At 52.5% G+C, this 27,242-nt stretch overlaps 1 protein-coding gene across 1 annotated transcript in view; it reads right to left on the bottom strand.

The window, feature by feature from the left end:
* cntln (centlein, centrosomal protein) overlaps nt 1-27,242 on the bottom strand; it is an 88,098-nt gene that overhangs the window by 56,956 nt on the left and 3,900 nt on the right. The window contains exons 4-11 of the mRNA XM_062515634.1: nt 26,025-26,109; nt 23,907-24,041; nt 22,457-22,636; nt 19,797-19,930; nt 18,137-18,299; nt 17,279-17,563; nt 9,395-9,568; nt 3,220-3,351 (exon numbers count right to left, since the gene is read on the bottom strand). Of these exons, the coding sequence (XP_062371618.1) occupies nt 3,220-3,351; nt 9,395-9,568; nt 17,279-17,563; nt 18,137-18,299; nt 19,797-19,930; nt 22,457-22,636; nt 23,907-24,041; nt 26,025-26,109 (1,288 nt within the window). The remainder of the gene's footprint in view (nt 1-3,219; nt 3,352-9,394; nt 9,569-17,278; nt 17,564-18,136; nt 18,300-19,796; nt 19,931-22,456; nt 22,637-23,906; nt 24,042-26,024; nt 26,110-27,242) is intronic.

Here is a 27,242-nt window from a genome sequence, read left to right as displayed (position 1 = left end):
ATGTGTCTGTGTGTGTGTGTGAGTGTGTGTGTGTGTGCGTGTGTGTGTGTGTGTGTGTGCGTGTGTGTGTGTGTGTGTGGATGTGTGCGTGTGTGTGTGTGCGCTGCTGTGCTGCAGGCAGGCGGGCGGGCGGTGATGTGCTCTTCCACACTGACCCTGGCACCTGGGACATAATCACAGGCCGCCGTGTCAGCGGGCAGCCAATGGGGAGCGGGTGACGAGCCCACACCGACCACGCGCCACACAGCATGGGGGCGCCCACTGAGCGAGGTTACCCCCGCCAACCCCCCGCCACCCCCCGCCACCCCCCGCCACCCCAAATCGCCCGCAAATACTGGCCTTAGCCTGCCAGCCATTACAAAAAAAAAAAGACGACGAAAGCACGGGCGAAGGGAGGGGTGGGGAGGGGGGGGGCCGTCGGGGGTGGGGGAGGAGGGGGTGGGAGAAAAGGCCAGAGATTACATGGGACTTTTCAGAGGTGAACATATAGATTTTCCTGACAAGAAAGGCCCCCTATTATTCTGACCTTAGCTGGCAGCGAGCAGTGAGGGAAACAAGGCTGCGAGGGGCTGCTTTCTGCTTGAGTGGCCAGGGCTGGGAGCCTTGTCCAGCGCCGCTCTGAAGGGAGGCAGGCTTGTTTACCGCCGCTATGACACGGCAGCGCTGGCGGGAGGGAAATGCGGGGCCCTGAACCCTGTTATTATTAACAAGGACAAAGAGAACGCGCCGCGGCAGGCAGAGGCCAGACGGCAATGTGACAAGTATGGATTTACTGCTCCCAGATTCACAAGAGAGGACACACACTAAAACCCTTCAACAACAAACCCGTGAAGGGAAAAAAAAATGATAAAAACACACACACACACACACACACACAGAGACAGACAGACACACAAACAAACACAACTGGTCTCTAATGAAGGAGGCTGGGCCAGAGGAGAGGGGAAGGGAGAGGAGCGGCTAGTCAGCAGACAGATTGATGGGCTGCTTCCCCGTGTCCGAGTGACAGGGCATTAGCCACATCATAGCATTTGCAGGGCCCTTCACGCAAGAGCCACACTTCTGGCCAGGCCCCCTCCCCCAATCAATAACAGTCCTTATAGCTTACTACAGCTGGAAGGACTCAGAAAATCAACTCTGCTCACAAAAAAACAGAACTTCAAATAAAAAAAGATATCTTTTCTGCATCCCTTTAGTTAGAAATAAAAACATTCCTTTGCATTAGTGGGACGCGGCAGAGGGTTCAAATGGCCGACAGCGTAAACGTACTGTAAGGCCGTGTGTGTGTTGAGTGGCGGTGGTGTGCCTGTAAGGGGAGCACTTGACAGACTCGCCCCTCAAGTTGAGCCTAAGAGGTACACGAGCCCTGCAGAGAAAGGGCTGTTAATTAGAGAAATGACCTGCGGTAGCATCTTTACGCCTCACAGCTACAGGAGACCCAATGATGGCCGCACACCACGCCTGCCCCATCTGTCTAAAGGGTGGAGAAGAGAGGAGCAGAGTGGAGAAGAGAGGAGGAGAGGAGAGTGGAGGAGAGGAGGAGAGGAGGAGGAGAGGAGGGGAGAGGAGCGGAGAGGAGCGGAGAGGAGCGGAGGGGAGCGGAGGGGTGGGCTTGCTGTCTGTCTACTATCCGCTGCTCTAACATTTGGTAAGAGAGATAGGAGAAAGAGATAGGAGAGAGAGAGAGGATAGAGAGAGGAGAGAGAGAGAGAGAGAGAGGAGAGAGAGAGGAGAGGGTGAGGGTGAAAGAGAGCAAGAATGAAGGTCAAAGGAGTGAAGGAGCTGATGGGTTGAGACAGAGTGCAGTTCCTGCAGAACACACACACACACACACACACACACACACACTCAAGCAGTTTCTCTCCTGCTGCTTCATTGCTCTCGCCGACGCCGAGGAGTGTGTGTTTCTGAACAACCGTGTGTGAATAAACGAGCGCATGTGTGTGAGTGTGTGTGCGTGTGTGTATATATATATGTGAGTGAGACTGAGAGAGAGAAAGAGAGTTTGTGAGTGAGTGGGTATGGGTTAGAAAAGGTCACTGAGGAGGCACCGCTCAGCCGCACAACACAACGGTCACTCTGAGTGGAGAGGGGAAGGGAGCCGGTCTCTGTCCTCTGGTCCTTCTGCCCGCATCTGCACACAGCCTCACGCCACCACCCCAGTAAACTCCACCTCACCCCCTCAACACAAAGCCTCATTAGCCCTCAGCCTGGCATCTGGATTATACACACACGCACGCACGCACACACACACACACACACACACACACACACACACACACACACACACACACACACACACACACACACACACACACACACACACACACACACACACACACACACACACACACACACACACACACACACACACACACACACACACACACACACACACACACACACACACACACACACACACACACACACACACACACACACACACACACACACACACACTCAAGAATGGCCTCCTCCCGGGCCAAGGTGCAGTTAGGTGCGGCGTGGGAGCGGGCGAGGCTCTCGGAGGCATTCTATCGGTCAGGCTGTAATTGCTGCTGGGGGGTAATAATTGAGTCATCAGGACCGAGTGGAGCAGGAGGAGGAGGAGGAGAGGGAGAGGAGGAGAGGAGAGGAGAGGGCGTCTGAGCAGCCCTTCAGCAGGAGGAAGAGAGGAGGAGAAGAGGGAGAGAGAGAGGAGAGGAAGAGAAAGGGAGAGAGAAGAGAGAGGAGAGGTAGAGGTAGAGAAAGGGAGAATGAGAAGAGAGAAGAAGAAGAAGAGAGAGAGAGAGATGAGAGGTAGAGAGAGAGAAGAGGTAGAAAAAAGGGAGGATGAGGAGAGAGAAGAGAGAGAGAGAGGAGAGGTAGAGAAAGGGAGGATGAGGAGATGCCCAGGTGGCTTCTCCTTTCCCAGAGGTGCTGTGACATTCACACATGAGGGGACAAATGAGGAGGGTCATAGTGATCACAGGCCAATGAGACACCAGCACACACACACACACACACACACACACACACACACACACACAGAGAGAGAGAGAGAGAGAGAGAGAGAGAGAGAAGATACGGGGCAGGGAATGAGCATACCGAATAGAGAATATGAAAGAGAGTGTAGAGAAGAAAGAAGAGAGAGAGAGAGAGAGAGAGAGAGAGAGAGAGAGAGAGAAAGAGAGAGTGATGAAGTGGTGAACAGGAGATGTGCTGGTGCCTCCTCCCCACCTTGAGCGTGAGCAGCTCCTGCAGCCTCTGGATCTTGGCCTCCTCTTCCTCCTCCTCCTCCTTCTCCTCCTCCATCGGCGCTCGGCGGCTGCTCCGCGGGGACAGGGACCTGGAGCGCCGCCCCAGTGCATCCTGGGAAAGGGAAAGCACAGGGCACAGCCAATCAGCTCTAAACACTAACCTCAATAACCCGTGAATGTTTAACCCCCACATAACCACATGTACCATTAAAACACACACACACACACACACACACACACACACACACACACACGGAGAGAAAGCGGGAGAAAACAAACAGGATGCCAGAGGAGCGGTGAGCAGCAGAGGTCCCAGCCTGGCGCGGTAGAGGAGCTGCTCTCCCCTGTAGCCCACTAATGAGAGTGTTCATTTACATTTACATTGTTTCTTTGACAATAATGACGTCCCATTAGGGAAGACTAAAGGCCTGCCGACTGCAGAGCGAGGCCGGCCTCATTACCTGAGGTGTGTGTGTGTGTGTGTGTGTGTGTGAGTGTGTGTGTGAGAGGGAGAGAGAGAGTGTGAGAGTGTGTGAGAAGGAGGGGGGCACCTCTAATTGCCCTGGAAGGACCCTGGGCCGCTCTTGATAGGACAATAGGAGGAGAGACCGGGCAGGAGAGGAGAGGAGAGGAGAGGAGGAGAGGAGAAGGGAGGAGAGGAGAGGGGAGGAGAGGAGAGGAGAGGAGAAGGAAGGGGAGGCGAAGGGAGGGGAGGAGAGGAGAGGAGTAGAGAGGAGGGGAGAGGAGGGGAGAGGAGAGGAGAGGAGAGGAGAGGAGAGGAGAGGGGAGGAGAGGAGAGGAGAGAGGAGTAGGGAGGAGAGGAGAGGAAGAGAGAGGAGAGGAATAGAGAGGAGTGAGGGGAGAGGAGTAGAGAAGAGAGGAGAGAGAACAGAGGAGTAGAGAGGAGAGGAGAGGAGAGGAGGAGAGAGGAGTAGGGAGGAGAGGAGAGGGGAGGAGAGGAATAGAGAGGAGTGAGGGGAGAGGAGTAGAGAAGAGAGGAGAGAGAACAGAGGAGAGGAGAGGGGAGGAGAGGAATAGAGAGGAGTGAGGGGAGAGGAGCAGAGAAGAGAGGAGAGAGAACAGAGGAGAGGAGAGGGGAGGAGAGGAGAGGAGAGGAGTGAGGGGAGAGGAGTAGAGAAGAGAGGAGAGAAAACAGAGGACAGGAGAGGGGAGGAGAGGAGAGGAGAGAGAACAGAGGAGAGGTGAGGGGAGGAGAGGAGAGGAGAGAGAACAGAGGAGAGGTGAGGGGAGGAGAGGAGAGGAGAGAGAACAGAGGAGAGGTGAGGGGAGGAGAGGAGAGGAGAGAGAACAGAGGAGAGGTGAGGGGAGGAGAGGAGAGGAGAGAGAACAGAGGAGAGGTGAGGGGAGGAGAGGAGAGGAGAGAGAACAGAGGAGAGGAGAGGGGAGGAGAGGAGAGGAGAGAGAACAGAGGAGAGGTGAGGGGAGGAGAGGAGAGGAGAGAGAACAGAGGAGAGGAGAGGGGAGGAGAGGAGAGGAGAGAGAACAGAGGAGAGGAGAGGGGAGGAGAGGAGAGGAGAGAGAACAGAGGAGAGGTGAGGGGAGGAGAGGAGAGGAGAGAGAACAGAGGAGAGGTGAGGGGAGGAGAGGAGAGGAAAGAGAACAGAGGAGAGGTGAGGGGAGGAGAGGAGAGGAGAGAGAACAGAGGAGAGGAGAGGGGAGGAGAGGAGAGGAGAGAGAACAGAGGAGAGGTGAGGGGAGGAGAGGAGAGGAGAGAGAACAGAGGAGAGGTGAGGGGAGGAGAGGAGAGGAAAGAGAACAGAGGAGAGGTGAGGGGAGGAGAGGAGAGGAGAGAGAACAGAGGAGAGGAGAGGGGAGGAGAGGAGAGAGAACAGAGGAGAGGAGAGGGGAGGAGAGGAGAGGAGAGAGAACAGAGGAGAGGAGAGGGGAGAGGAGAGGAGCAGCTAGAGGAGGACGTGGGCAGGAGCGGCTAGAGGGCGGCACAGGAGGGAGCAGTAGGACACATGGCCAGGTGGAGAGTACTGTAGGTGAGCTGGGTGGAGAGTACTGTAGGTGAGCTGGGTGGAGAGTAGGTGAGCTGGGTGGAGAGTACTGTAGGTGAGCTGGGTGGAGAGTAGGTGAGCTGGGTGGAGAGTACTGTAGGTGAGCTGGGTGGAGAGTACTGTAGGTGAGCTGGGCTGAGAGGCCAGGGGGTCGCTAGGGGTCCCACAGGAGACCAGGAGATGTGATGTGGAATGGAAGAGCTCTATGAGGGGCATCCAGGAGACACAGGTACAGTATGCATGGCCATAACTCCACATGATTAAAGCAGCAATCCAAATCCCCTCTGCAGCTGCTGACACAAACAGTGGGGAGTGCTGATGACATGTGTGGACAGTGATCTATGGTGAAGTTCAGAGTAAAAGTTCCCTTCTGTAACATAAGGTATCCATCAGGGTCACCTAATTATTCTCGTAAGCTCTGCCACAAACAACTTAATTAATTGATCTGCCTTGTCTCTGCATCGCTACGCTAACCCTTGGCAGGTGATAATGAATGCACCCCAGTGGCCAGTAACGTATATAACTGATCAGGAAACCTCTACATGCAACATTTCAACTCATGACAATGCTAACAAGCATTGAGATCAAACATTTCAGAACTGCTGGCAAATTATGCAAAATTCTCATAAGACAAATGACACCTACTGAATATGATATTGCTGTGCTCGTTCCACCTGAATGCCCTCCACCGAGGCCTTCTCTTAATCCCTAGTTTGGCTTGATTTTAATAAAGCACATTCCGAGACCCTTCCTGACCAGTCAATTCAAAAACGTACTTGGTCATTAGAACAGGACATTCCAATCCTCTCACCAAGAGCATAATGAATCATTTCCTCACTTAATTCACCCAGTACACATTTTGATGGCAGTGCAGAGAGCCACTTCATCTGTTTCACATTTTTTGAGAGAGAGAGAGAGAGAGAGAGAGAGAGAGGAGAGAGAGAGAGAGAGAGAGAGAGAGAGAGAGAGAGAGAGAGACTCCATGCTCATAGTGGTGCAGGGTGACATGAGTCCAACTGAGGGCCGTGGCCTGTGTGTGCCACCTGGCCCAGGTGTGTCGTGTGACGGGGGGCTGGAGGGTGGAGAGGAGTGATGGAGGTCCTGCAGACCTACTCCTGCTCAGGGTCTCCACCCAGCCACCCTCATGTCCTCACACAGCAGGCCAGCAGCTGGCTAGCAGCTAACACACACACACACACACACACAGGCATACTCAAACCATATGCACAAGAGGGAGCTGAAGGTCAACACTACATAGTCGTTCTTAGTACATGCATACCATGCTACAACCATCACACACACACACACACACACACACACACACACACACACACACACACACACACACACACACACACACACACACACACAGAGTTAGCAGAGGATGGGGTGGGCTGGGGGTTAATTAAAGCATCAATGGCTGTCTTTATAGTGGCAGCTCTGTCATATCTTGCACATGTGGCCCAACTCTTCCCTGCCCCTGTGGTGGCTGAATGGGAGCACTGTATGGGTGTAGACCTATAGCCCACTCTACCCCCAACACACACACACACACACACACACACGCACACACGCACACACACACACACACACACACACACACACACACACACACACACACACACAGGACCGTGGGGAGGGGGGGCAGAGGGCTGGGTGGCTGACATTAGCGCGACCACGATCCAAGAGGAGAGCAGTGGGCTGGGTGAGTGAGAGAGCCCAGCAGTAATAGCTTATTCAAGTGCACCTGAAATAACTGGTCATCTAGGAGCACACAGGGTACCCCACAGATCAAACACTTGACCTACACATGAGGGACATGAGGGATGGGGAACATATACTGACATGCAACATGAGCATAGAGATGGCTTAAGGAACAAAGAATATCATACCAATTAGTAGGCTACTCGTCTCTTCACATAAAATATCATGTTGGTGTGTGCATTCTTCATGATTTTTTCACATTTGGACATGGTTCAAGCCTTACAAAAGAAAAAGTGTTTTTTAGGCTGATTGATCAGGCATAGGCCTTATGGACACTTATTAGCATAGTATAGTAGAGTAAGCATGATCATATGCTAATTTACTAGCTTGCTTATTTTCTGAAGAGACGCATATTTTCCCCTTGGGATTTACAATATCATTGATGTTATTGTATCCATAATTCTACCAAAGGAAAAAATGAGACCTTGTGAAAGAAATTCAAGACTTTGCAAACTAAATTCAATACTTTTAAGGCCTTAATTTGACAATATCACATTTAGGACGTTTCCAATACTTTTAAGACCCCACGGGTACCCTGGCGATGACAACTGCTATGGCTTAAGTAGCACTGCGTATGGGCATCAACAAGTGCCACTTCAGTTCCTGATTACCCCTCATTAATTCCCTCAGAGACACGGCCTGAGTCTCCATTTATGATCATCGGGACCCAAAACCACTTTAATGTCTAGAACATATAGCCGATGAATCTAGAACATATAGCCGGTGTTTCCAGAAGTGGCGCGTGCTGTATAACTGGACTGTGCTGCTGGGCTCAGAGGGCATCCATCCCCAGCACTGAGCCTGTAGAGCACATGCTGTATAACTGGACTGTGCTGCTACTATGGGCTCAGAGGGCATCCATACAGCGCTGAGCCTATAGACTCTATAGAGCACATGCTGTATAACTGGACTGTGCTGCTACAGTAGGCTCAGAGGGCATCCATACCCAGCACTGAGCCTGTAGAGCACATGCTGTATAACTGGACTGTGCTGCTACAGTAGGCTCAGAGGGCATCCATACCCAGCACTGAGCCTATAGAGCACGTACTGTGTAACTGGACTGTGCTGCTGGGCTCAGAGGGCATCCATACCCAGCACTGAGCCTGTAGAGCACATGCTGTATAACTGGACTGTGCTGCTACAGTAGGCTCAGAGGGCATCCATCCCCAGCACTGAGCCTATAGAGCACATGCTGTATAACTGGACTGTGCTGCTACTGTAGGCTCAGAGGGCATCCATACCCAGCACTGAGCCTGTAGAGCACATGCTGTATAAGTGGACTGTGCTGCTACTGTAGGCTCAGAGGGCATCCATACCCAGCACTGAGCCTGTAGAGCACATGCTGTATAAGTGGACTGTGCTGCTACTGTAGGCTCAGAGGGCATCCATACCCAGCACTGAGCCTATAGAACACATGCTGTATAACTGGACTGTGCCTATAGAACACATGCTGTATAACTGGACTGTGCCTATAGAGCACATGCTGTATAACTGGACTGTGCTGCTAGGCTCAGAGGGCCTATAGAGCACATGCGTCCCCAGCTCCAGCTGGGTGGTCATGGCTGGCTGCTGCTGCGGCGGCTCCTCAAATAGCTCTTCCTCCTGGCCACATGCTGAGGTGCATTATGGGAGCAAGGTAAAGGCAGGAGGACGCGCTGCCCATTTTTTTTGGGGGGGGAGGCCGGGGAGCGGGCGGACTCCCTTGTGGCCATGGCAACCCCCGTCTCATCAAATAAGGCTCAGTGGTTGAGGCAGGGCGCAGCAGATTTGACTAATGGAGTTTGTGTGTCTTTAAAGCGGCTGAGTGTCAGGTAGGCACACTCAAGACGACATCAAAGGCAGCTCACGCTCTGTAGAGGACCTTGTGCCCCGAGCCATGTTTAGACAAATATAAACACCGCCCTGATTAAATATACATTCAACCCATGAAATGCACATACAGACGGCATACAGTCAGCAGCACACACACACAACTCTCCAATTCCAACAATCAACACGCACAGATAATGCTGGATTGCAGAGACTTTCTGTCGCGGAGACGTAGAAAAGGAGTGTTTGTTATGAACACACTGATAGGGAGATTTCAAGCCATTTAGGCCCCAGGCATGCGTGAAAACCTTCATGGCAGGCCTGCCTGGACACAGCAGGAGGGAGGGGAGGACACTTCTGCTCCATCACATGATTAATGTGCTCACTCTCTCTGTCTGTCTCATTTTTTTGCATCTCTCTCTCTCTCTCTCTCTTTCTTTCTGTCTCTCTCTCTCTTTTGTTTTCGTCTCTCTCCCACCCTCTCTGCCACCCCCCCACCCTCTACTGTGAGCATCACAGTGTATTGAACGGAGGGTCAGACAGACACTGTTGATATCATACCTGCGTTCCCCGTGACTGTCGGCTCTTGGGTCCAGGGCACTCGCTGTGGCCGGGGCCCCCTGTGGGCTCTCCTGGCTGGGGCAGTGAGAGTGGAGTCTGGCCCTGGAGCTCCAGAGCCCCGTGGAGGTCCTGCTCTGCCTCAGCCGTGTCCAGCCTCGGCTCCTGCTGGAGCTGCTGTAAGGCAGGGCAGAGTTTTAGAGGCAAGGTCCATACATGTGTACTTACACATAGAACACCACCACAACAGGGCAGGTACAACATGGAAGAACCAGAAATAAATGAAGTACAATCCAAAATTAAGATTTGGCACACACACAATTTTATGTTATTGTTGAGTGTTGTACTTGAGTGCAAAGATTAACCAGAGTCAAATTCCTTGTTTGTTCACGCAATCCTGGCCAATAAAGCTGAATCTGATTCTGAGGTTTATTTATTTATTTTTTTTTTTAAAAACAGTTGCATGTTGTGACCCAGCCAAAAACTAAAACATATACCGGTACTGTATGTATATGACTAAAACACAGCCACCAAAATGACAAAGTGCACCTCAGCAAATAAACTGATGCAGCTGGACAGCACACACATGTGACTGAAACAGCTGGCTGGTCATGTTACTGTACTGTATGTTATATCTTCAGCCAATTACTATTCTCCTTCCCTGTCTCTTACCAGCACCTGGGAATATGCTACAGCTTCCAGCTATTTACAACTGGTATTAAGCACTCCGCAACTGTTAAACATTTTATCAGGTGCTGTTTCTGTTCAGGTTCAAAACTCATGTAAAAAAAATGAGTCTGGTAGTACTGTTTTTGTGATATCACTGACAGTATATTATACTTAATTTACAAGAAAGTAAGACTGAAAAAGGAAATGTTCACTGGTCTAAAATTAGACACAAAATGAGCATTAAGCAAGCGACACTGTTTTGTAAGATACAGATGGTCAGGGTGAAGGTTAGCCAGACTCAAGGTTGAATGTAGGGTGGAGGACACATGACAGCCCCTGGGACAGGGGACAGCTGACCAGGGCCCAGTGGGCAGTGGCCCGTCACCGCCCACCAATTCATCATGTCCGAGCAGCCCGTCAATTAACACACTCCAGACCCCACCGCACAACACACACGTGGACCCAAGCAGAGAGAGCAGACCCCAGCAGAGCTTACAGAGAGAGGGGGAAGAGAGCGGTAGAGGATCTCAGAAAGATGGAGGGAGAGGAAAAATTGTAAAATTAAAGAGAAACAAAAAGACTATTAATGTATAGATGTGGTACAGAACTAACAACAGGTAATAGTGGTGTGATACTGCAAACAATGTATCCATCGATCAGATCACGTCTACTATGTTCCGCTGTAGGCAGGGAAGACTGGGATAAATTAAGAATGTCCAGTCACATAATGCACAGAGCACATGACGTAGTCTACACATGTTCTGAAGAGTTCACCAAGCGCCTCTACACTGAGGCCGAGTCCTCTGCTCTCTCCAGTCCCTCTCTGTCCAATACCGTTTAGGTCCTTCTGTCATCATCTCTCCATAACTCTCACACGATTTTTAAAAGTAACGGAACAGAAGGCGGTGGCACATGATTACGGTCGACTGACAGGTATGCCTTGACACCTGTGCTTGTGTGTTGTTGTCTCCGAGAATGGCATAATGAAAGAAACAACACTACTGTCATCACCTCTCCATTCCTGATTGCATTATCAGAACTACAGTCAGCTTGGCATCTGGGTGTGACCTTGTTAACTGCCAGGGTAATTAAGTTTAACCAATGGGGAGAAGGGATGATAAATTATTAGCGTGAAGATTTTGTTCACATTTTATTAAATTGGCCTGTCAGAGGGGTCGGCCAAATTATCAGGGGCCTCGTTTATTGGAGGCCGGCCATATTGCCGCATCTGTTACAATTATTTATAATTTCAAGCAGTCGAAAACCAACTGAGTTCGGCATCAGCCACGTAAAGCAATTTACAAATGATCTGATGAGGGAGTACTTCAGCTTCCCTACTCATTTCCAGCCAGGAGAGGAGGAAGGGAGCAAAACAGGGAGGGAGGAGAGGGAAGGAGAGAATGAAAGAGCCAGAAAAAGAGAGGGGAGGGAGGGGAGGGGGGATAGCGCGCGCGCGCGAGAGAGAGAGAGAGAGAGAGAGAGAGAGAGAGAGAGAGAGAGAGAGAGAGAGGAGAGAGGGAGAGGGAGAGGGAGAGAGAGAGAGAGAGAGAGAGAGAGGGAGAGGGAGAGAGAGAGAGAGAGGAAGAGAGAGAGAGAGGGAGAGAGAGAAAGAGCTGTGCGCTGTAATTACCGAACGCGATTAGGTTCTTTGGGGAGGTTCTCTGGCGCGGGGCGCGCGGTGCCCGCTGTATGAGCGAGGGGAACATATGGAGGGGGCTTGTGATTGCGCTCCCTGACGCTCGTGACCCGTCTGCCGCCGGCCCGCGCCAGCTGCATGCCAATGAGGGGCGAGCTGCGCCGAGCGGAGCCGAGCGAACGGGCGGCGGGCGCGCGGGCAGACTAATGCTCGACACATGCACCATTTACACCACAAAACAAATCTGATCACTGTTAATTACGGAGCCGCTGTAACCAGGCATCGCACATCTGTGGAACGCCAGCGGAGTGGGGCAGAGGTGCGGCAGGACCCGGGCTGGGGGGCGGGGGAGGAGCCGCGCTGGTTAAACAGGGGCGCGCGTGGGCACCAGGGGGGTGTAGCAGTGCCACTCTGTGCCAGGATGCCAGGGTATAAAAATCACAAACATGTTGTGATGGTGCAAGTATGCATGTATCCATATTTGATTTGAAATTAAAGTCAATGTGCTTGAAAGATATACATGTGTTACTGAACGGCGTATTAAAATGCATGAGTGTCAGTACATGTGTGTATAAATTATGCACGTGTGTATAATTCAAAAGCACATGTATGTTTTAAACAGCGTGTGGTGTGCACTGGGGTGAGAGGCACATCTGTGTTGTGTGTTTGGATGTTTGACACAGAGCGGGGGGGGGGGGGGTGTGTGTGTGGGGGGGCAGGCGGCTGGTGGCTGGGGCCTGCCGTGAAAGTGCCTCAGCAGAGGGACAGTGAGAGCGTGAGTGTGTGTGTGTGTGTGTGTGTGGCTGACCTGTGGGCCTTAAGCACATGGCTGAGCTTCATTAATGAGCTTCAGTACACAGCGCTCTGATCTAATGAGACCACTTGAGCTATTAGAAAAATAACACTGGAGCCCCTATCATTACCGTCTGAAGGATTAGGGGGAGCGTCTCTGTCTGAAGGTGCCGCACACACACACTGCTAACCAAATTATGAGCGAGGAGAACGCCACAGAGATGAAGACACAGACAGAGAGCAGATTATATAGGAATTACATACATAATTGCACACGTTCAAATGGATGCATCTCCACTGATAAGATGCAGAGCTAAGAGCAAAACAAGATTAAAATGTATTGCCTTTAATATTTAGTTTAGCTAAATGGAAACATTAAATCCAAAATTAAATTAATCACTACTGTAAACGCCAGTAAGAATATCTATTCAACCAGCACATCTTAAAGGTACAGTAAATATTTTTGTTGCAATAAATAAATAAATAAAATAAAATAAAATAAATAACTTCTGTACTTTTATATGGTACACAAAACCATTGCAAATAAGCAGCATTTGTCAGATTTGTCTTGACAAATTCGAGTCTAGACTTATTTGTGGGTGCTTATGTCCAGGCCCACTGAATTGTCAACAAATTGAAATTTGAATATTTTGAAAATTTGAAAAATTTCACCTGAAAAACACTTCATAGTATGAAAGTACAGAGATGCCACTCATGTCCAATATATGACAGAATTTTAGATTTAGAGGAATCTTAAGATTTAGAGAAATATTTTTTCATTGGAACACTGAACCTTTAAACATCTATTTGAAGTAATTCTAATTAAGACAGTTTTCTTTCAGCCTCATTGCAGCAGCCTAATCAATCAATGTATTCGTTTTACTCCACACCTACATTTTCCGATAAACTGACTTAAATGCTGTATAAACTACCTTAAAACATTTGTGTGCAATCAAATTAAAATGTGAGCGGGATGCTGTGAATTCCCCACCAATCGCGGACTCTGCGGCGAGCGGCTGTCCTTCCGTGCGTGACTGCGGGGCCGGATCATTTAGAGAGCCCAGCCACAGCGCTCGCTCACTCACTCAGTATGCTGGAGGATCCCGTTTGGAGCGTGATGATGATGATGATCAAAAGAAACACGTCTCCTCATCTAAACATGACCCCCACATAACATAACAGGCAGCGTGGGCACCAGGGGCCGACACTTCAATTATACATCTGACAGGTCTGGATTCACCCGCAGTAATAACGGCGGCCCGGGCAGATGTTGAGAACCCCGCTCAGTGGCTCAGGGACCGCGCTGGGTCTCCTGGCTACCCAGCCACACACTGGAAACGGTGGGGAGAGAGAGAGAGAGAGAGAGAGGGAGCGAGGGAGGAAGGAAGGGGAAAAAGACAGAAAACAAGAAAAAGGGGTACAACTTTTATCACCTGGGCTGACTGTTGGAGATCTTACGGGGGGAATATATGAAAGCGGAGGGCTAGCGCAGGTCCACAGCGTCAGACACAGAGAAGCTTCTGAAGTCACGTTTGGAGGAGATGGAGATGGAGCGGATTGTAGAGGAGAGCTGGAAGCTCACAGCAACACACACTGGAGCACAGAGAAGCTGTCTTAGCTGGGTTAGAGTTCTATTCTGTGTCTCTCTCTCTCTGTGTGTGTGTGTGTGTGTGTGTGTGTGTGAAGCTGCATGTATTCTTGTGTCTGTGTGAGTCTGGTTCTGGTTCTATCAGGCGACAGACACACACACACACACAAACACACACAAACACACACACACACACACACACACACACACACACACACACACACACACACACAAACACAAACAAACAAACACACCTCCACTTCACTTAGAACCTCCGCTGAAGCTGAGCTGGGAGCAGCAGGCAGGTGGAGTCAGATTAATGAGTCGGTGCTGGTGAGCACACAGCCAGATAGGGCCTGAGGTGTGTGTGTGACGTGTGTGTGTGTGTGTGTTTATTAATGGATGCTAATCCATGCTAAGCCACAGAGATGGCACATGTGGCTGCCCGCTGCGCTGGGTCGTCGGGGCTTGGCGTGGCCAGCCAAGGGCCACGTTTGGGGAGATTCCCCGACTGCCCTCCACTTGCGGCTGCAGCTGCAGCTGCCCACCTGGCATCAGCTGCCCACCTGCCCACCTGGCACCAGCTCCGGACAGCGGCCGCCATCACATCACCTGCTCTACGGCACGCACCGCCAGGCCCTTCAGCTACATGGGCAGCAGTCCACGCTAGCCTGCTATCCCTCATCTCTAGCATGGCCAAGACTCCAGATGCGCGCACACACACACACACACACCAACACACACACACACACACACACACACACACACAAGGCCCATGCAACTTCCCCCCTCTACACACACACATTGTGTCTCATTTTCTAACTCGCAAACACAAAGTTAACCCTAAACAACACACACTAACAGACTAAAGTTGAATGTGTGTGTGTGTGTGTGTATGTGAGTCACTTACACACAGAGACAAACACTCGGTCATAAAAACTCTAGCAGAAATCGCTAGTCTACACAAAACAAAGGGAAAGAAAATAGTTTCTTTCATGAGCAAAATAAACACAGGAGGATGCTTTCCACAAGATGTGGAACACGCAGTTACATTCCACCAAATCACACATTTTTAATAATGCACGTACGTAAGTATGCACACTGTATGCAACTACACACACAAGTCATTTTCAAGAATGCACGTACGCAAGTATGCACTGTATGCAACTACACACACAAGTCAGAGACTTCCCAAAAGCTGCTCTACTTGTCCATGCTGCTGAGTTCATCTCTGACTGACTGGCCCCCATATTAACATGCAATAACAAACCACACAATTGGCACTGGTGGGTTTCACTCTCATTCTCCTCCAGACCTCCCTCCTCCCTCCCTCCCTCTCTCTCGCTCTCTCTCTCTCTTCCTCCTTCCCCTCCTCTGTGCCACAGTGTTCAAAGTCATGGCTCCCCCATATTCAAATGAGATGTGTGCCTCGCCACACTCCTCTGTCTCTCTCCCTCACTCTCCGTGTGTGTGTGTGTGTGTGTGTGTGTGTGTCTTTCTCACACACACTCTCCCCCAGCGATCAGCACTTTGATCATCTCCATCGGTAACTTCCAAACATTTAAAATTAAAATAAAGCCTCCCTAACAACCTGTGCATTAGAATTTAACAGGTGTTCGGCTAGGAAGTTGTTACAGAATTTCAGATCACGCTGGAACACACACCCCTGTCAGTGCAATTATAGCCGGGGAACGGAAAGCCCTCCTGACTGCGCCCTGCCTTGGGATACCTGATCTGTTAACTTTGATGTCGGCGGGTAAAAAAAGTTAAGAAACAAAGCAGCCAGGCAGCGGCTACATGTGTTCAGTAAACACGATTTAATATTAACGCCAGGCATCACATCTCAGGATAAGCCATGCGTTGATTATTACCGCTCGCCAGAAAAGATGTGATCTGCCTCCTTATGTTGGCAGACAGACGAACACATACGATCACACACACACACACACACACACACACACACACAGAGAGACGCACACACATATGTGCGCGGCGCGCATAGATGGTGTCTGGAACCCAGCCCTACAGATCTGAGTAATTAAAGACGGCTAGGCCGAGTTCCCCCTCATAATTAACATGCGCTAACTGCTCCATTCATATTTCAGCAGCGGCTGCATTACGGCGCTGTCCTGATTAAGCAGCCCAGACGGCAGCCCAGCGCTCCGGACCAGCCTCGGACTCCTGCGCTCCGGACGAGCCTCGCACCTCCCCGTGGTGGTAGCCCGGTAATGATCAGATCACCGGCTCCGGCACGCCGCCGCTGTGTGAACGTGCGAGGCCTGGCCTAATCCACTCCTGTCAAATAGCAGCAGCAGCTAATAGGAGAGGTCTTGGAGAGATAGACATTAGCTCCATCATTGATAACATTACAATTTGATATTCTTGTCAACCAAACCCCCTCTGGGCCCAAAGAGCGGGTGGGGTGCAGGTGGGGGTGGGGGTGCGGGTGGAGAAGTGGAGGATCCGATCCCCAGGAAGGAGCATAAAACATGTTTCCAGCGGCTGTGGGCCTCTCAGGCCAGTCGCTTCGCTGTGCTCCAATTACGCGCGCCGCACACCTCCCGCCATACTAAAGCAGAAGGGCTTAAATACAGCTGGGTGCAGGTCGTTACAACGCCTCGGAAACACACTGCACTCCCCACAGTAATGAGACTATGAGGAGGGAGAGAGAACACACTCACACACACACACACATCACTCATGTCATTACGTGATAGACACGAAGGGAAGAGGAGGAAGAGGAAGAGGAGGAGGAGGATGAAGGGAGCGAGAGCTGCCGCGTGCATGCGTAAGTCCTGCTGGAGGAGAGGCATGGCTGTACCAGGGCAGCTCGTTAGGCTGCTCAGATGAGAGCGTGCCAGGCGTGCCAGGCGTGCCACAGGACCCAGGCTGGGTGGGTGGGTGTCCGGTCCGGTCACGGCAGCGTGGGGGGTCTGCTGGCGGAGGGCGGGTGATGGGTGGAGCAGTGGGGCCTGAGCGGCCTGCCCTACTGGGCATCTACGGGCCGGAGCGCTCTGTGTAAATACACCACCGGGCCGGAACGAGGCCTTGCGTGGGCCGGAATGAGGCCTTGCGTGGGCCGGGACCGGGGCGGCGCTGACCAGTGCCATCATGGAGGTGGTGAGGACCACTTACTGGGGCGTGAGCGTGGTGTAAATAGCTCTGGTGTGTGTGTGTGTGCACTGTGTGTGTGTGGACTCACCTCAAAGTTGGTCTGTCTGGTCTGTGTGCAGACTGTGGTGGAGCTGCTCTGCCTCGCCTGCTGCTGTTGGAGCTCTGCTTGGATCTGCTGGAGCTGCTCCTGAAGCTGCTGGATCTGCTGGTCCCTCTCGCGGAGCTGCTGGTCCCTATCGCGGAGCTGCTGGTCCCTATCGTGGAGCTGCTGGTCCCTATCGCGGAGCTGCGCGCTCAGGCCTGCCTCTCTCTCCCGGAGCTGAGACTCATTACACACCAGCGCCCGGTGGGTCACGCAGAGTTCTGTATAGAGCTGTGGTCACACACACCGACCATCCACACACACAAATAAGCAAGCGCGCACACGCACACACACACACACACACACAGAGCCAAAAGAGAGGGAAATGAAGAGGAAAAAAGAGAGAAAAAAGCAATGTGATGGACTTAACACACTGAGAGATGTCAGACGAGAAACAATGCGCCATGCGGTGGAGCGCAGGATTGCTCTTCACGGGGTTCCCGTGGCAAAGTGCTGCATCGGGAGCACAGATGCTAAGATCATCTGGAAAGTTGGCATGGGGGTGCAGGACTGGGGGGAGAGGGCTGCTGACCAAGGCAAATCCAGTGACTCATTGACTCATCCATCCACACAGACATAAACACACACACACACACACACATGCGCACACACACACGCACGCACACACACACACACACACACACACACATGCACACACACACGCACACAGACAGACACACACACACACACACACACACACACACACACACACACACAAAGACACACGCACAGACACACACACACACAGACACACACACACGCACACACACACACAGACAGACAGACACATAGACACACACACACCTTGTGGTAGGAGACGGTGTCTGCGGTGTGGGCCTGCTCCTGGCTCCGCAGCACTCTCTGGGTGTCCAGGTTGAGGCCCTCCAGCTGCTGGATCAGCTGCGCCTGCTCTCCTACATGCTCCACACTCTGGCTGTACAGCGTCTGCAGCCCCTGCAGCTCATGCCTGCCACCACACACACACACACACGGGCACATACACACACACGTGGGCACACACACATGGGGACACATGGGCACACACACACACACACACACACACACACACATGGGCGCACACACACACACACACACACATGGGCACACACACACACACACACACACACACACACACACGAAACATGAAATGCAATACTGTTCGCACAAAAAAAATGCACAAAACACACACAACTGGACACAAAGCTCACTACCGCAGAGAAACAGTATCTGAGTTGCACAAGTGAGGAAATCAGTGGAGGAAGTAAAAATAGTTTGGAACAGCGGCAGCACAGTTGCCAAGAGAGTTCTGGTTGTGTGTGTTCTCCACCGGACCGCCAGCACCGAGAACAACACACACATGGGGAGTGAGTGACGAGCTCGGGGAGTTGAATATTAATGTGTGAGCGAGCGCTTCCTCTGAGTCACTTTGGCGTCGCAGTCTTCACACACACAATTAGCTTTGCGGCTGATTATCAGAGGCAGATTCAGAGTCGTAGCTGCTCTTTATATTCAGGTTACGTCTTTGCCTCTTCAATGCTTTGTCAGTCTGGCTATTTACTGTGACTGGGTCGATCTTTCCTCAATCAGACTGTTTGTAGTCTTGCATCCCATGATTCTGTAATTCTCTAAACAACCAGTAATGTTCCGTGCAGTAGCTCCATTTAGCAGTTCTTAGAACTCAGGAAATGGCCTGCTCCTGAGGTACTAAACCTGCTGTATCAACTCAACTCCTAAAACCAAAAAAACACCCCTCATGTCTGTGGTGGCAATAAAGATGCACAAACTGATTTCCTGAAAAGGTTCATGCCTTCATGAAATCGTTCCCTCTGTACGAAAGGGCTTATAGGGACGACGAGGTCTACTGTCTTCATTGTGTGACTGACATGTTAAGCACACGAGCAGCAATATGAGAGATTACTGCTAAGACTCTATAGTTCCCAACATTTTGATCATATCGACAGAAGCTTTACCGAATCCTGAGTGGGCTCTCTTTCCTTCTCCAAAGCGCATCAAGTATGCAGGGCTTATCAGATGGCCGGGGATGAGCGCCAACGAGTGTGTGTGTGTGTGCGCGCGTGTGTGTGTGTGAGTGCGTGTGTCGCCAGCCTGCCTCAAATTGGAGCTGGACAGATATTTCTCCTTACCTAGTCTGCTCCAGAACTCAGCATGGCCCAATTTAACGAGCAGACAGCTATCAAAACTAAGCCATCATCCCTGCAGCTAACTGCGCAGACTAGACGCCACGCCAGACACATTTCAATCCCAATGCACAGCTGCTGAGCAAGAGGCAAGGGAGCGTCTCCACCAGCCCCGGCCCCACTCTCACCCATGCACGACCCAGAGGGAGGGTGGGTGTTTGGGTGGGTGGGTGTTTGGGTGGGTGGGTGTTTGGGTGGGTGGGTGGTTAGGTGGGTGGCCCGTGCAGCAGCTGATTGGAGGGCTGTGGGGAGGGGCGGGGTCTCACCTGAGCTGGGCCACACACTGGTCCTTCTGCGCGAGCTCCTGCTCCCGGTCGCTCAGCTGGACGGAGAGGTCACCCACGCGCCCCTCAGCGTCACACACCTGCTGCTTCACACTGGCCAGCTCCTGCTCCAGCTTCTGAGATGGGGGGATGAGGAGAGACGAGAGAGAGAGAGAGAGAGAGAGAGAATGACAGAAAGATTTAAAGTAGTCAAGTGCATGTATGTCCATTCCATTGCATGGGCAGCCCTGAATATGTGAATATGTGAATATGTGAATATGAGCAAGAGAGAGAGAGAGAGAGAGGTCTAAAAAAGGGATGCACATGTGGCCAAGAGAAGGAAGAAAGATCAAGAGGCTGACTTCAAAACTAGGTGCAGCGCTAAAGAGGAAAGAGGAGTGCAGCTCTTGGTTCCAGCGCCCTGGCGGCCCCTCTCCCCTCCCCCCCCCTCCGTCTCCGTCTCCGTCTCAGGGAGAGTGAGAGTCAAGCACATGAGCACGCGGTCAGCAGCACATCACAGGAGCCACCAGCGCTAATGAGCGGCAGCTCCAGACCCGTCCACCCAGCATCAAACACGCAGGGCCAGCCAGGAGAGATTACCCCGCGGCAGGGGCCAGCCCTAATCACCCCGCACCCCAACACACACACGGGCACACACGGGCACACACACACACGGGCACACACACACACGGGCACACACACACACACCGGCACACACACACACACGCGGGCACACACACGGACACACAGGCACACACACGGGCACACCAACACAGTCACAGATCATAACAAATTGCCACAACTCCACTGCATGTAGATGTGCTTTCCCAGCCAGCCAGCCAGTGAGTGAGTGAGTGAGTGAGTGAGTGAGTGAGTGAGTGAGTGAGTGAGTGAGTGAGTGAGTGAGAGTGAGTGAGTGAGTGGACAACTGGGCTTGGCTCATTAGCGAGCGTATGATGCATAGGACGCTACAGTAGCACCACACCACACCCCCACGCAGTCACAGGGGTGTGGTGTGGGTGTGTGCTGATCTGAGACCAGGAGAACGACCGCGTGGTCCTGACTTATTCAGCCGCTTCAGCCGTTTGAGTGACACTCTGGCACCGGGGCCTTGAGAGGCCCACTCTGCTGATGTAGAGGAGAGGAGAGGAGAGGAGAGCAGGAGAGGAGAGGAGAGGAGAGGAGAGGAGAGGAGAGCAGGAGAGGAGAGGAGAGGAGGAGAGGAGAGGAGAGGAGGAGAGGGGAGAGAGGAGAGCAGGAGAGGAGAGGAGAGGAGAGCAGGAGAGGAGAGGAGAGACACACAGCCCACACACTGATTGGGCTCAGAGAGGGAGTGAGTGAGTGAACACAACACAGGTTCCTCCCCTCTCCTGCTCTCCTCTCCTCTCCTCTTGTCTCCTCTCCTCTCCTCTCCTCTCCTCTCCTCTCCTCTCCTCTCCTCTTGTCTCCTCTCCTCTCCTCTCCTCTCCTCTCCTCTCCTCTCCTCTCGGCGTGTAGAAAGTTGCTCCACCGTAATAGGGAGAGGAAGGGCTGCCCAGAGAACGTGTGTGCTGCTAATTAGCCGTTGGTGTAATGATAGCAAACAAGACGGCAAGTGTGCACTGGGTCACACTGCGGGGAGAGGCCATGTGCTGTGTTTTTGTCTTTGACGTGCGTGCGTGTGTGTGTGTGTGTGTGTGTGTGTGTGAGATGCGGCGCTGGGGGGACCCCTACATGTTTAAAATAAGTCATTATTTCTCCCCCCCTCTGAACGCACCCCATCAATATTTAAAAGGTGTGCTGCGTGGGACACTACATGCTACTTTACATTCCAGTCAGTGAGACGGGGCACACTCAGCAGCATGCACAGAAGAAAGGGAACACAAGAGAAGAGAGGAGAGGAGGAGAGAAGAGAGGGAGAGAAAGAAAGAAAAGGGCACCCGTTTGCCCAGGTGGTCCCTGGGTTGCTTTCTCTCGTCCTTTCTTCCTCTCTCCCTCTCTCTCTGTCTGTCTGTCTGTCTATCTGTGTGTCCTGGTCTCTGGCGGTGTGTGTGGTGGTGTGTGTTACCTTGACTGTGGCGTGGATGTGGTCATGGCGGTGCGTGTGCCGGTGTGTGTGGCAGTGTGTGTTACCTTGACTGTGGTGTGGATGTGGTCGTGGCGGTGTGTGTGTGGCGGTGTGTGTGGCTGGGTGTGTGGCTGGGTGTGTGGCTGGGTGTGTGGCTGGGTGTGTGCTGTGTGTGTTACCTTGACCGTGGATGTGGTCGTGGCGATGTGTGTGCTGGTGGTGTGTGTAGTGGTGTGTGTGTGGCGGTGTGTGTTACCTTGACTGTGGCGTGGATGTGGTCGTGGCGGTGTGTGTGTGGCGGTGTGTGTGTGGCGGTGTGTGTTACCTTGACTGTGGCATGGATGTGGTCGTGGCGGTGTGTGTGTGGCGGTGTGTGTGTTAGGGTGTGTTACCTTGACTGTGGCGTGGATGTGGTCGTGGTGGTGTGTGTGGTGGTGTGTGTGTGTGTGGCGGTGTGTGTTACCTTGACTGTGGCGTGGATGTGGTCGTGGCGGTGTGTGTGCTGGTGGTGTGTGTAGTGGTGTGTGTGTGGTGGTGTGTGTTACCTTGACTGTGGCGTGGATGTGGTCGTGGCGGTGTGTGTGTAGTGGTGTGTGTGTGTGGCGGTGTGTGTTACCTTGACTGTGGCGTGGATGTGGTCGTGGCGGTGTGTGTGTTGGGCGTGCTGCTCCCGCGCCCTCTCCAGGTCAGCCAGCAGGGCGGCGCCGCGCGCCTCTAATCCCCGCTTCTCCTCCTCCAGAGCGCTCACCACGCGCCGCCCTTCCTCCTCCACCCGCGCACTGCGCTGCCTCCACTCCTGGGGGGGGTCGGGGGGGGGGGGAGTCACAAGGGCCAAGTAAACAACAGAAGCTGGGGAGAGGCGGAGAGGCGGAGAGGCGGAGAGGCAGCATGAGAGAGAGAAAGAGAAGAAAAGGAAGAAAGAAAGAGAGCGGAGAGGGGAGGAGGGGTGTGTGTGTGTGTGTGTGTGCCGGAGAGAGGGGTTAGAGAGCAGCGGTGGGGATGAATATGCAAAGCTGTGCGCAGGTTGAGCGGGAGTGGTGTGGTGTGGTGTGGTGGCGTGGCGTGGCGTGGCGTGGCGTGGCGTGGGGGAAGGCACAGGAGGGCCTCGTCTCCGGCGCTTGATTGGCAAGGTCACCTGGGCTCCCGTCCGGCCTGGCCCACGCAGGTACAGGGGCCATCCTCACACTCTAATGACACAGCTTAATGAGAGAGCCTGCGCACAAGCCCCATTAGCCAGCCCCACTCCTTTGATGCTGTCCCCCACTCCTGTCCGTCTCTCTCTGTGTGTGTGTGTGTGTGTGTGTGTGTGTGTGTGTGTGTGTGTGTGTGTGTGTGTACATATGTTTTCCTTACTCCCCTCTTCCTCTCTGTTTTTTTCTCTCTTCTCTACAGCGAGACCCTGCGAAGGCATATCCACCCGGACCTCCACTTTATCAATTAATCATGCCAGTCCCATCAGAATGTAATTAGGGAGAAGCCACATCATCACACACGCACACTTCCTCAACCCAACACCACCCCGTCGCCACCATCGCACCCCCCCCCTAACCCCCTCAACCCCCCCGCCTCCTCGCCTGTCATTAAGTATTTATCTGGAAGTTAGCAGCAAGCAAGCCTTCAGCAGCACACAGCTTTCCCAACAGCCACTGCGCTTAGTGTGGAGTGTGGGTGTGGGAGAGAGAGAGAGAGGGAGAGAGAGAGAGAGAGAGAGAGATGGAGGGAGAGAGAGAGAGAGATGGAGGGAGAGAGAGGAAGAGAGAGAGGAAGACAGAGGGGGAGAGAGAGATGGAGGGAGAGAGAGGAAGAGAGAGAGGAAGAGAGAGGGGGAGAGGAAGAGAGAGAGAGAGATGGAGGGAGAGAGAGAGAGGGGGAGAGGAAGAGAGAGAGAGGAAGAGAGCAAGCATGTCTCTCTCCACCTCCCTAAGTGATTTTGAGGCCTCAGGCTATGCCCCCAGGGGGGCGGCTCCTTCTCCTTCTCTGCGCGTGTCGCTGGCAGTGCCCGAGCGAGGGGAACGCCGCCGCGCCGCCTTCAAACGCAGCGGGTGCCAGCGGAGATTTGTCCAAACCTTAAGTTCCCGACTGGTATTCCCCTGGCGCTGCCGCAGAGCTGCCAGCTCCGTCTTCACCAGCTCCAGCTCCCCATCGCCGCGCTGCCGCCGCCGCTGCAGGTTGTTTATCTCCTGCTGCTGCCCTGTCACTTTCTGCTTGAGGAGCCACACAAGGGAGGAGAGGGGGGGGGAGAGAGGGGGGGAGACAGCTATTAGTCAAAAGTAATCGTGAGGACGCCACGCCATGCCACGCGCTGGGCAGGGCTAACTGGAGTTAAATGTTTAATTCAGAGGCCGGGGCGGGAGTGTGGCAGGACGCCGGGTTAGGGATATTTTCACGTCAGGACAATTTGGCAACTCAACGGAGACTGTCCACTTTTATGACGAGCAGGGCAGCGGAGAGGAGGAGATTTCACTGGTCCAGACCAATCCCATCCGTCATCACTCACTGCTACAGCGCAACACTACCTTCCTTCACCACCAGCGTCCTATTCCAGGACTGCGCCATCCGCACCACCGATAAAGCATCCGGCCGCGGTGCCAGTTAGAGTTTACACACGTGCATGTTACAGCGCACCTTTAAACCACGCTAATGACAGCTAACTAAGGATGATGGCACAGCGAGGCGGCCGGATTGCGGCGGCAGGCTGGTGAGGCGGTGGGTGCCGCTGCAGCGGGGGCTCAGGCCTGGAGGACTGGCGTTGTGGCGTGGCATGGCGTGGCGCTGCACTGTGAGTGTGCGGCACACTGAGCATCAGCAGCCTGCTCTGGCATGGAGGTAATCCACGGCTGGCCGAGGAGAGTTCAAAAATAACACCGTGCTCTGAGACGCAATTAATTGCCATGCTGAGGGAATCACTTGAATCTTTCCAGATAGTGGATTTATGCCTCCGCCCGTCCGCCATGCAAAAACAGGCTTTAATAGAGATTTATACGGCAAGTGGAACCAAATTCAAAACGTTGATAATGAGGTAGGCAAGAAGCGTTTTAACCCCAGTAGTGCTCAATTGCTAGGAAAAAAGGTTTAGAGAAGTTAAGAGGTCTAGGACAGAAAGATTAGCATTAGAAATTCCCAGTGCAGTTCAAAAATGAAAGCTAATTATGTTACAAAAATGGAGGGGAGGGGGAGCGGGCGGGAGGACGAGGAGCAGTGAGGGAAAAGAAAAGATTGTCAAAGTTACAGTGGAGTGGCTTCGAGAGCGTGAGATGCTGAAAATTCAGCAGACCATCACATTTCCCAAAGAGGAGGGAAGAAGCGAATTAATCGCCGTTTGGGTTCGTTTGGCCCACATTTTGGACCAGACAGTGAATGTCAGTGGTCAGCTGGACACTGCCATGAATTCGTACTGATGAGGCTTTTAAACAACTCACTATGTTTTTTACAATGCGTGTCCACAAAAGAAGCCACTGACTGTTGACTAAATTTGGAGACTTTCTCAACCGGCACAAAATTAGAACAAGCTAATTCTAACAAGGGCTACAGTACATGAAAGAATGTACAAGTGAATGAATTCATCAATCTCTGACACGAACACCCAAACGACTTCGTTCGCAGTGGGCTGGTGAACGGCGGGACTCGGGGCTGCGCTGGCATGCTGGAGGCGGGCAAGCCGGGCACACGGAGGACGAGGGCCGGAGATGGCATCAGCCTGGGCCTCTGCAGCGGCAGCAGCGGCGGTGGCGGCGCTAATGAAGGCTGCTGACAGCTGCTCCACTCAGGGCTCCTGATTAAAGGGGAATCAAGACTGCCGCCTCATCATCGGCTGCCTGCACGGCGCGCACACCACACATTCATCACACACTCAGAGCCGCCCCGGCCAACCAGGTGGAGCACATGGAGATAGCCCAGAGGAGACACACACACACACACACACACACACACAGAGGGGCCCAGAGACACAAACACACACACACACAACAAAAAAAGGGAGAGAGAGCAGAAGGGCAGAGTGACAAGAACGGGATACAGACAGAGGAAAGAGGAAGCTAGCGGTGTATAGTATATACAGTAGACCAGCAGATCTGTCTTTGTAGTGGATGCAGCGGCGGTTCAGATAGTGCCAGGTTGTGTGAGGGGGAAATAAAAGTGGGCCGTGACTCTCATGAGTAACACACGCTGTGTGAGCCGTACAGTACCTGCTCCAGCTCCTGTATTTTGTAATCTTTGGCTTGAAGGATCTCCAGCACTTTCCTGTCCTTAGCTTCAGCTTTCCCTCTTTCTCTGAGGTGTAGAGAGAGAGAGAGAGAGAGAGAGAGAGAGAGAGAGAGAGAGAGAGAGAGAGAACAAGATTAATGGAGAGAGGAGGAAGAGAGCAGAAGAAAGAGGGGGCAATCGTCTCCGAGTGTTGGTCATTAGGCGGCCAGCATCCGCACTATCTCCTCTAATGACCAGCGTCATCTCCAGGCACTAGCGTCTTAACGGCCCCACGCCGCCCCGCGCGTGATGAAGATCACCACACAAGGAGCAAGTGACAGCTAATGAACCCATCTCAGACAAACAACGGCTTCATTCCCATTAATGGAGCTCTAATGGAGTAGACACACACACACACACACACACACACACACACACACACACACACACACACACACACACACACACACACACACACACACACACACACACACACACACACACACACACACACACACACACACAACACACACAACACACACACACACACACACACACACAGTGCAGCAGGGGGAAAAAACACACAACACTAACAGTGACAAAAACATTCAATGAAGAAATATAATGAAGGTAAACTTAGAAAAATAATGCACTTAACAATCCTTTTGTCATTAAATGAATGGCACGGCAGTTAAAGTCATTTCAACATCATACATACAAACATTATCCTTTCTCAAGAAAGTTCAGCTTTTAACTGTGCAGGTTTTCATAGCATTCGTGTGTAATCTGATTAGCCCCAGGGTTCATCAATCAGAGCGGAGGTACAGTTTCTCCAGCCCAAAAAACCCTCCATGAGGAGCAGTCTCAGTCTCCACCATGGCCGCTGCTCTCTGCATTAGTGCCATACTGCTGCAGTGTATTGTCAGCACTTAAAGGAGGCGCTGAGAGCTGAGCTCCTCTACTGCCTCTCAGCTCAGACACTCTCGAACGCTCCCTGAGCACGTGCTGCACAGACCTCACTATGGCTGCCACAGGTAGGGTGTGTGTGTGTGTGTGTGTGTGTGTGTGTGTGTGTGTGTGTGTGTGTGTACTCCTCTACCCTCTAGATGTTACTGTAGTCATTCCTACGACATCAAACCCAGCATCCAGTACACGGGAGAGCGCGCAAACACACTTGCGCACGCCCAAGCCAGCCTCCTTGTGCTCAGCACCAGGGGATT

This window comes from Sardina pilchardus, chromosome 2, assembly GCF_963854185.1.
Source record: "Sardina pilchardus chromosome 2, fSarPil1.1, whole genome shotgun sequence".
Lineage (NCBI taxonomy): Eukaryota > Metazoa > Chordata > Actinopteri > Clupeiformes > Clupeidae > Sardina > Sardina pilchardus.
Note: the sequence above shows the minus strand (reverse complement) of the source record. Positions and strands in the feature narration are given on the sequence as shown.